Raw genomic sequence first — 10,320 nt, forward strand, 5'->3', positions numbered from 1 at the left:
ACGAAAGAGAGGAAGACAGAAGAGACAGTCCTGAAATCGCTCCAGTCGAGAACTTAGTCTGCGAAGAAGACCTGTTGGGACTAGACTGGAGAAAGGGATCCGAAGAGCGAAACATTCGGCGAGAAGAAGGGACGGACAAAAGACTTTCAGAACTCAGATCATTTACGAACTCCCAACGGCGAAGAGGTCGGGAGAAAGAGACGGGAGGTGGCTGAAGACTGCCGGCGGAAACCCCCAAGAGTACAGGGCTAAAAAGGGTAGGGGGAGCAGGACAGAAAGACGGAAGAGGAAAAACCGAATCAACAGGAGAGCAGAAAGCAGTTTGGCTGTGCTTGGAGTGGCGGTAAGGGGAAGACACGATGTAAAATAACAATAAATAAATTGAAAGAAGGAGAAAGCAAGAGGGTGCTCCTACGAAGCAGCGAGAAAAAGCGCGACTTGAAATGAAAAAGGACGACACGCGTCTCTTTAGTAATGCAAAAGAAGAGGCGACAAATCTTTTCCCCCCGAAGCTGAAATTTCTCCAATTGGATAGCTCAACAAGTGAAACAGGTAGCGACCCACTACGGGGACTAGAAATAGAAACAAAAGAATGGGCAGAAGGCGACAAGGGAGAGTAAGAACGGACTGTATTGGCACAGTCGGTCTGCGCCGGCAGCACACGAACTGCGCGACGAACTACGGCCGCCAAGGAAACACCCTTCATGTCATGAGATTGTCTGGCCCTACATACCTTTCCTAACGACAAATGAGAGATGGAAGGAGGAAGAAGAGGCGAGAACCTCGAAGCAAAGTCAATCCCAGCGACTTCATACTGAGGTGATGAAGAAGTGGAACGCAACACGAATTGAGGTGACAAACGAGAGAAACAAGAAATCCAAAAAGAACAACAGGAAGGAAACGGAGCACACCGGGCCGGTGCACCCACGTCTCCTGGGCTCCCTCTTGATACAGCCTGTCTCCTCTCACCCCGAGAACCACTGTACCCCCTTGCCCTACGTTTCGTTGGACTTTCCCGGAAACCTTGTCCATGACCTCCTAGCTCGTTTTTCTCCCAGACCCTGCCTGACTCCGCTAGATCGCGCCGTGCTGAGTCTTTCCCTTGAAGGCTCCTATCCACCTCCTCCCCCAGTATCCCCACCAACCGTGTGGGGTCCTTACTCCCCCCCCTCATGGCTCAGCTCTCTCTTCTCTCCTCTTCCGGAGCATCCCGCCTTATTACTAGGGCCCCTGCATTCACAGGGACGTGATGTGTACATACAGTGCTCCTCCAGCTATGCTGCGAATCTCACCGAAGCTCTACATGCTTCCTCCGTTCATTCCGAGTGACGGACAGCCTCTTAACTTGAATGTCCGACGCCAAAACCAGATCGGCACGGCGCCGACTTCGAGGTGGGTCTTGGCGAGCCTTGGAACCATTCAAATTACCGCGTACTTTACTACACGGGCAAGAGGAGAGTTTCCATCTCTTTGTCCATCGAGAAGAATCCTACAAGAGCACCATCTGACGCTGCAGGTGATCTTAGCGATCGCAGACGCGCTTCGCCCGATCACCACCAAGAAGCTCCCCTTCGAAAGAAACCGTCCAGTGACACTCCGGACGCAGATACTACCTTACTTTACGAAGGGGAGATACTCCTCTACAGAGGAGGAAGTTTCTCATGGATTCAAGACCGTTTTGATCATACGGGGAGAACAGCCTTCTACCTTCGACTTGCAATTGAGCAACGCTACGATGAGGGTGAATGAAAGTTACAAATAAAAAGAGGGCACGACGGCTAAGGCCTCCCTTCGTGGTCTTGCCTATTGCCCTCTGTACCTGCGTCGGCTTCCTTCCGCGAGATATGTTTGAATATCCCTGAGCGGCCCCTAGAGCGCTGTTATGGGTCCTCTGCCCCTACAGAACTGAAGAGATCCTGAGAGATTCCTGGCCACTCATAGGACATGGGAGTAGAAGGCCACGTCGGAACCGATTGCTTGACTGTTGCGGGGCAGAAGCGTATTGGTTCCGACCGAGAGTCTGCTTGTGAACCAGGAGTTTGTATGAAAACGACGAAGAGCACGCACACACTCAGACAGACAGGGAGAGGTGGGATTGCCGTACACTGAAAGACAAAGAGTCTTGCATGGCGCCATACATCGTGAGAAATGCTCTGGAAAACACAGGTCCAGTTCGTCTCTCTCCTCCTCTCTTCCCTCTCTCCCGTTTGCTCTTTACCCGCTTCTCGGGCTTCCCTCGGTAAGGCAGCACCCGCACCTGCAGGGCTTATTGTCTCGGGAGCATGACGATAGTTCGGTGCGTATAGAGGCATGCATGCCACCACAGTGGAGGACAGAACTACGTCTGCAGATAAAACAAACCGGACCCTTGAACGAAAAACCAGAGAGTCCAAAACAAGAGAATCAGTCTGTTGCTCAGCTCTTCAGCAGCGAACGTTTCCCTGGGAGGAAGGACTCCACCAGCAGACGGTGCCGTTGGCAGCCTGGGGGGTTGGCTGAAAGAGGGTCGATGACGGGAGCGCGGCAGCGAAGGAACAGAAAAGGGGAGAAAACAGTCGGGAAACAGCACAGCTAACACAAGTGGCACAAGCCCTCGACCTCAGAAACGAGAGGGCTGAAAACGAGTAGTGAGTCGTGTGCTAGCTGAGGCCCGTCACAGCATCAGAGTAATAGAAGGGCGCCGCAGGTCCACCGCCGGTTTCCACCTTGGCGCGCCCAAGCAACTAAAACAGAAGGAAACCAAAAGACGGAGAAGTACATCCGCGACGAGGATGGAGAAGAGGGAAGACACCACTCCAACAACATGGAGGCACAAAGACAAGCTATTCATCACACAGAAGCAAGCTGGACAAAGTATAACGGGAAATGTGGACCACGCCGGCTATGTGGAGTGATTACACTCCACAGTACCGGAAAGGAAAGGTACCACCAAAACAGCATTAGGCATAAAAAGATCGATACTTGTAGTGTCGTACATCTGATTCTACGAGTAACAGTTCGGGAGAAAACGACGCTCGCGCAAGGGGGGGTGGGGAAGAGTAAGCATCTGTCTTGGGGAGCAAGGGAGTGATATTGTCGAAACAGCTAATCCTTAAAAGATGCGCGATTCAAGGAGCATGCAATGTCTCAGGCGGCAAAAGGCCGCAACGGAAACTCAGACTTTAGTCGATGACAATCGAAGCCCAGCATAACGGAAGCACACTACACATGTCCTCCAGCTGCATGCCCGCATGCATGTCTCGTGCGACTGATCCAACTGAAAGACTCTCGCCCAGAGGGAGTCTCAGAACTCCGCAAAACCTCGCGGAATGCGGCCCCATGCGGCGGCACCATGAAAAAACGGATGGATTTTGATTTATAGCTCTTGTGTGAGTTTGCTTTCCATATCTACTTTCTATCTGGGCTAACCGCAAGAGAGTCGACGGTAGCTTCTGTCTTCCAGACGGAGCTGCCACCACCCACCCGACGCCCTCCGGAACATGCATCGAACGTACTTGCAAGGAGTACTATGGTCTGCTACAGGGTATCATGTATAGAGTCTCCGGCCGTTCTTCTGGGAACGAAGCTCATAACCATCCGAGCTTCAAGCGGAAGCTGCACAGCAGTTGGTTGGTCTGTACGCCCAATGGTCAAACAACTTTGGACTTCACGAGTCCACCTCAGGAGCTGTGATAGGTGAAACCGTAGTAACGAAGACAAGCGTCAACTCCGTTGGTCCGAGCCAAGGTGACCCTGGGAGTTACCCGTTCTCTCGCGGGGGGTGCCAGCCAAGTTGCCCGCTCCGAGCCCGGTTGATCAACAAGATGACACACTCACACTGTGCTTTCTTATACGTATGCGCGCGGATGACCGCATGACTTTCAGATTAGTCCGCTACTGACCACTGACATCCAACGCCCGACACCGGGTCGCTTGGTCTGACTTGCCCAACTCACCTACTGAACCGGAGTTCGCTCAGTGGTGCTACCTTCTTTGGGAAGGAGCTCATGTTGCGCAGAACCCCAGTGTACCTGTTCTGCGTCGAGGTGCCGGGGTTTATTTACTTGGTCGTTAGCAGACAAGTCGGGAGTGTGCCTTACCTCAGCTGTACTTGTCTTGGTCAGTGGGCGCTATACATTGAGCGGTACTGTCCCCTCGGAGTCTGCATAAGTCTGCGTTTCAAAAAACTCATCCGCCCTTGGTCTGGTCCTCGGTCGGCGAGCCATTTCCGTCCTGTTCCGCTGACGGTGCTCCGTAGAACAGTGTGCGCTAAAATGCCGATCCACTTTCCTATTGTACCTGACTGGCGGATTGGAGAAACTCGAACTACGGAGGTTCACCCTCCAAGAAGTGAGCCACGTGAAAGAAAGTCCTACTTCATGCCTTGCTGCATGCTCTGCCACCATCCAACCCCCGCCGTGCGAAAGACCGAGGCACGGGAGCCGCTCGTGACCGCATCTCGCCAGTGTCGCTAACAAGAGGTCTCTTGCCAGAAACAGCGGATTACCGGAATATGCGCCCTCAAAAAGAGAATAAAGACTCGCTTCGCACACCGACAAAGACCAATATCCAACTGATACGACAGTTGAGACGGAGTTGCAATAAAAAAGTAGAGTAAGACGTAAAGGCTGATAGGAACTTTATGCACATGGACACCGTTAGAAGAACGGTTAGAACGTCAACTTCACAGTATCAATGATCGACAAGGCTGCGGAAGTTTGAAAACAATATTAAAAATTCATTCACAAGGAAGGATACCGACATCAAACCTGCTGATCTTCTGCCTTACATCTGAGCTGACCCTTGATCAAGTATCTCGGGAAAAGTGCAGCAGAAAGCACGTATCCTCAACCCAGCGGTTGCCTCGAAGCTGAGTGCCGGCTTCGTCAACTGTACACAACACCTTAACGAAATGGAGTGGAGAACCCGATACCTCGGGGATGGGCCTGGGAGTGTGGCTGTGTCAGCCCAGGTAGTGACAGTACCTAGCACACTGCTGCCCTTTACCTTAACACAACACTGCTTTACAAAAAAACCCCGGATGGCGAACAGCAGCCACTTTTCCAGTGGTCCCGGAAACGCGGAACTCGTAGACAAGGCCAGCAGCTCGTTGCTGCACCTTCGAGAATCTGAAAGACGCCGCGGACTTCTTCCTACGTGCTGGAGAGAACCGGGAAGCGCTTCTGAAACCTGTTCATGCATACCCGATGAGTTCTTCCCCCCTTGTCACGCCTCGCATCTAAAAAGCCACGGGAAACTTTGAAGTCATCCTGGTTGCACTCGCGGGTCGCCAAGCGAACAGAGTCTTAGCTTCGGACACCTAGGCTCTAGTGAGGTCACAACGTTCGCATTAACATCTCCGCATGCTGGAGTCCTGTTTTTTAGAGAAGTTCCAGCGAGCCTGTGCACCTGTACACACCTACATGCTGCTAGTAGCCCTGCTGTTGGCTTCATTGTTTTCCGCTAAAGGAGGCCTGGACACTGTGCCAAGAGATGTGGAGCTGTCTTGCAACACGTGTTCCACTGGTCACACTTTGAAAAGCCAATCAACCTTTGCGGGCGGGACTATTCGTTTTACTTCGTTCACAAGCTCCTCGACATCCTGCAGCTCTTTGGGGGACAGCTGCAATCGCCTTGCCGGTCCGCCGCTTTTCGTCACTGCGGGTTTGTCCACGGCACAGCCGTCGCCGGACGTTCGCTGAACACTTGGGTTCTCTGAACTGCATTGCTCATCTGTATCGTCGACATGGACGGCAGAAACTTTGTTGCCAACTTCACCCTGTCGCAGAGACCCTTGATCTGCGCAACAATCTCTCGGAAGTTCATCCGAAGCAACGACTATCTTTTCACTATCTCCTCTCTTCTCATTATGTAGCTGCTGGTCTTGTCTCATTTCACCGTAGACACGGATAATTTCCTCGGCATCGTCCGTAGCGTGCTCCAGTAACTGCCGCTGCTCGTTCCGCTTGAGTCCGCGTGCCAACCTGTGTGGACATGACCAGACCCGAAAAGAAGACTTGCAGACAGAGAGAACCCCTCCGTTCCGTTGATGCAGCATGCGTAGTGAAGACACTCGTTTCTTGACGTACTCTCTACGAGGCCGCCTCGCGGCGAGACTCCTACGGGCAGGCCGCAATCTTCGTTCCGAGCAGGAGTATCGCTGCCCTGTATCTCTAGTGGCCACAGGAGTACAAGATACAGTTCGTCAGCCGGGAGCCCCTGGCCCGACGAAAAGACTTCAAGCTAGTATCGGCAACAACGACGGCGCACAACGTCAGAGGTTACAACGGTGATGCAGGCAGGAAACGAACCCCATATACAGGGTCGCACGCAGATTGGATGAAAGAGGACCCACCACAGTGGATAGTGGTACCGCGCCTGAGCGACGGGGAGCTGCTCTCGCTCCAAAGGACCAACCACAGTGAATAGTGTTAGCGCGCCTGAACAGCACGAAATGAACCTCACTCCAGAACGGTCTAGGCTTCTTTGGCTCTATAGTAGCTTCACGGTCGCATTCACACATTCATCTTCTCTGCTCAGCCAGTTGGTCTTTTACCTTGCCTGAGCAAGAGCAGGATACGGACTCAAGTGCTTCATGATGATTACTTAACAAGGGGTGATACAGAAGCTGAAGGGGACTGCTCAATTACAGGAGGCAACGCGGAAGACTACCGGTAAACAGACCTGCCAGTACGTTTGTCAGTAACGCTTTCGCCGCTCTTAGGACCGAGTCGAAGTTTGTTATTCGACACCAGCTCAAGCCCTGGCACCGACCGGCACTGTATGGAGGAGGAAGGGCAGATTCGTCTTTTAGTCGGGCTCGTCGAGGCCAGCTAAAGTGACACATCTTATATGAGTGGGAGAGTGTATCAGATCCGGACACAATCTCGGTTGACGAGACTCCTATCAGTTTCACACAGGACTCACCACACGTCAGTCTGTCCATGTTGCCGTTTTCCGAAGAGAGTCCCACCGCCTCGCAGTTCCGCGTCTGTCTCAGCAAGCACGAAACCGTCCGTGGTGGTGGATATCGCTGCGAATCTTCGCATGGCCTTTTCGTCCAAACCCTGGCGCAACCGGAGAGTATACAAAGAGCACAGGCAGCGCTGCAGTCTACATTCGGAGCCATCCTTGTCATCTCCGTGAAAAAAGACAAAAATGACATCAGTATCCGCGTAACGGCAGCAGTAGCAATCTCTGTGAAAACAGGTTGGTGGCTGTTTGTGTGGCAGGTGACACACGAGTTTCCCACGCAAACTGCTTTCAGCGACGTGTCTCGGGGCACGCAGCCGGCGCAGAACACACCCCGGCAACGCGGGCTCCTATGAGACCAGCACACAGTGGACCCCACCGCTCAGGTGTCGTGAAGCCGACCAGCCGAACGAAAGCCACCCTCAACCACAGGAAGAGTAGCACAGGCTGCCGACGCCGAGCTTGCTGACTAGGCATCTGAGCGACTCCGTGGCGTCACACTACTCCAACCGATGATCTTAGCTATGGGCTGTACATCTATACTAGGTGGACTGGTTTGCGCACATCATGCGATGACAGTAGGACTCGAAGTAGACACTCGTGCGTACTTCTCTGCCGTAACAACTGATTGTACAGTGAGCTAGTTCAGTGCACGAAACTGTGTATCATTGAAGAACAAAGCTTCACCGCTCGCCTTGTCCGCACCTTGTTGTCGCGATCGATCAGCAAGAAACAGAAAGACCGGCGCCTCGAGTCCCGCCCCACACGGCCCCGCAGCTGGTGGAGCTGTGTCAGACCGAACCTACGGACGTAGCGCAAGACACAAGCAAACCAAAGTATGAGAGCATTACCGTGTCTGCGTCAATCCCCAATATTAGCTGCGTGCAGCTGGCTTCAAGCTAGATAGGATCCCCCGGAAGAAAAACCTTTCAATGCTACACTGCGCGCAGCTTCCGTCATACCTCTCTGCGTTGTCGATAACGATGACCGTGGCATTCGGAACGTCAATGCCGACTTCTACCACCGTCGTCGCGACAAGCAAGTCTACAGCGCCCGTTCGGAGGGCGTTGAGCACCTCGAGCTTCTCTTCAGTTTTCATGCGCCCATGCAGCAACCGGATACTGAGAAAGAATCGATACAAGTCAACTACAGTCGCGATCCTTGATCCCTTACCAGTTGATTTGGTCACTCGAATCTCAACCGACAAGGAAGTCACGAAAAAGCACATCACAGACAGCCAGCTGACAGGAACGTTCCTGTCCTGCTCCGAGCCCACTTCCACACGAGGGTTTCATGATCTGGTCAGTATTGATGGTAAGGCCTGCCTAACAAGACACGGACGATCAACTCCCTTCAGGAATGCTTCGCGTACTGGGAACAGTTTGACGTGATGGCCTAGAAGACTCGCTATTTCTGCGTGAGATTAGTGCAGCTGGTACACCTGAAAAGAAAAGAACGAACTCACTTGGAGGCGCAACAGTAGAAAAAAGAGACAGCTGTCTCCCAACAGTGAAGGGTCGCTCACTGGCACGTAGCTTCCGGAATGGAACGGCCAAAGAGCCCATCAGCCAGCCATCGTACAATACAGCAGCTACTCAAGCCTCCGACAGAAATTGAGGAGAACGCACACCCCCCAGAAAGGAGAGCAGCTTACACCGGCGCAGAGTATACAACTGAGACACCTGAAAGAAAAGAACACTCGAGAGACCACACACAGCTGGTAAGGCTGACCGCATGTCTGGCAGAATCTCTTTCAGTTCCTTGAATTTCTGCACAGCTGCACCCTCCGTGATATAGGCAGTCTTTTTTGCGTCCTGCTCCTCCCCGTTCTCGGCTTCTGTTGGACTCTCAGCCGCTCTCAAATTGTCTGCTTCGGCAAGCTCGCTTTCTTCTGTTTCGCTTTTCCCTGGTGCACACGCTGACTTTTCCCGCCTTCGGACGCTGCGTTCTCCGCTGGGTTCGTTGTGCGCTCTCCCACGACGTAGAGAACATGGCTTGCGCTTTGTCTCCGGAGTCGTGCCTCCTGGGGCCACACTGACCAAGGGACAGACCCAAAACACTTGGCGCCCTTTCCGTACTTCTTCTTTCACAATTCGCATCATTTCCGTCACTTCGTCGTCCCGCCTTCTGTCGATCAAGTATGTTGATACATTGTGCGCTGGTATGCGGTTGGCTCCACCTCGTTGTGTTTTGTAGAGCTGCCGACACGGACCTGTGACGCAGGCAGCCCAGCTGAGCACTTCTACTTCAGATGCACCGTTTGACGAGGCACACACACACATGGACCCGTGCGACAGTTCTTTCTTCGATAGTGACAAAAGAAGAACAACGAGGTCAACAGTTTGCGCTCCAGTTTGCGACAGCAGTATAATGAAAGCTGGGACGTAACACAGACCATCAGTCTGTTCATTTGATATCGCAGCCCGAAGCCCTCGTTCAACCTTTCTATTCCACATGGATGCGACAAGTTCAGTGTATCCCCTTGCGTCTACCCCCGACTATGCAGTCATCCCAAAGAAGCATCCTAGGTCTCCCTAAGCACTTTCCTCATTGGCTGGTTAGAGCGGCCCATGCCACGGGCGCATGTCGCCGGCGTGTAGCGTACTCGAGCCTGCCTGCTGCGTTTAAAGCCGAGGAGCATATTGTGAGAAATGCTCACTTGCGCTTTGGAAACGCAGAATCCCGTATTTTCTTTTAGCTGTCTACAGAGACATGCTTCTTACTTGCGCGCATACCTTCCTCGTTTTCCGCTGAAGAACCCACCCGACCGTCAGTCGACGTCCATGCTGCTGACGCCCGAGAGCTTGCAATGAGCTCCGAACCAATTCTTGAGAGCTGGAGATCTCCATATTTGAGGAGTACTTGAGTCCGGGGTATCGGGGTAGCCGACATCAGAAGAACATCAGCTGTTCTACCTGTATACATAGGGCCACCTCTGTCTGCCTGAAGATTTTCCCGTTCCTTGTCGTCGTACCCCTTGAATGGCTCGGCAAATTTCGTCGCTTCTTTCTGCGGTTGCCCGCCACCAAAGGCCCCCGAAGCACCAAGGGGAACCTGGTTTTCTGGTTCCAAATTTGATAGGGAATCTTCTCCATCATTGCCCTGTGAATTACAAGAGCGGGAGTTCACGAAAGTCTGCACTACCTTCACAGTTTCTTCACGCTGATCCGCCTCCTCTGCCTGCACAGCTGCCCAAGGTGAGAGGCCTTTTAGACCACAGGACGGAGTGCCTCGTTCTCTCTTGAACACATTCTCTCCTGATTCTTTTGATTGAGTGCTCCCGAACGCAGTGACACCACTTGAGGTTCCGCCTAACTCAGTTGTGTTGCCAGGAGAGAGGGACAAAACAACTGAGTTAGGCGGAACCTC

The 10,320-nt window shown here is 52.8% G+C and overlaps 2 protein-coding genes across 2 annotated transcripts; both read right to left on the minus strand.

Moving 5' to 3' along the window:
• Positions 1-3,075, minus strand: CSUI_001497 (uncharacterized protein; the record flags this gene model as incomplete). Its single annotated transcript, XM_068061703.1, has 1 exon — positions 1-3,075. A coding segment is annotated over exon 1 (1,174 nt), but the record flags the coding sequence as incomplete, so codon positions are not given.
• A 284-nt stretch (positions 3,076-3,359) lies between these two features.
• Positions 3,360-10,301, minus strand: CSUI_001498 (dead deah box helicase domain-containing protein). Its single transcript, XM_068061704.1, has 7 exons — positions 9,687-10,301; positions 8,683-9,163; positions 7,914-8,072; positions 7,657-7,753; positions 6,907-7,046; positions 4,080-5,963; positions 3,360-3,614 (listed from the first exon to the last, which is right to left on the minus strand). Exons 1-6 carry the CDS (start codon positions 9,874-9,876, stop codon positions 5,507-5,509), a joined length of 1,524 nt encoding a protein of 507 aa, XP_067926321.1. The 5' UTR covers positions 9,877-10,301; the 3' UTR covers positions 3,360-3,614; positions 4,080-5,506.
• Between the last annotated feature and the right edge of the window lie 19 nt (positions 10,302-10,320).

The sequence above is a fragment of the Cystoisospora suis genome (assembly GCF_002600585.1).
Source record: "Cystoisospora suis strain Wien I chromosome Unknown contig_601, whole genome shotgun sequence".
NCBI lineage: Eukaryota > Apicomplexa > Conoidasida > Eucoccidiorida > Sarcocystidae > Cystoisospora > Cystoisospora suis.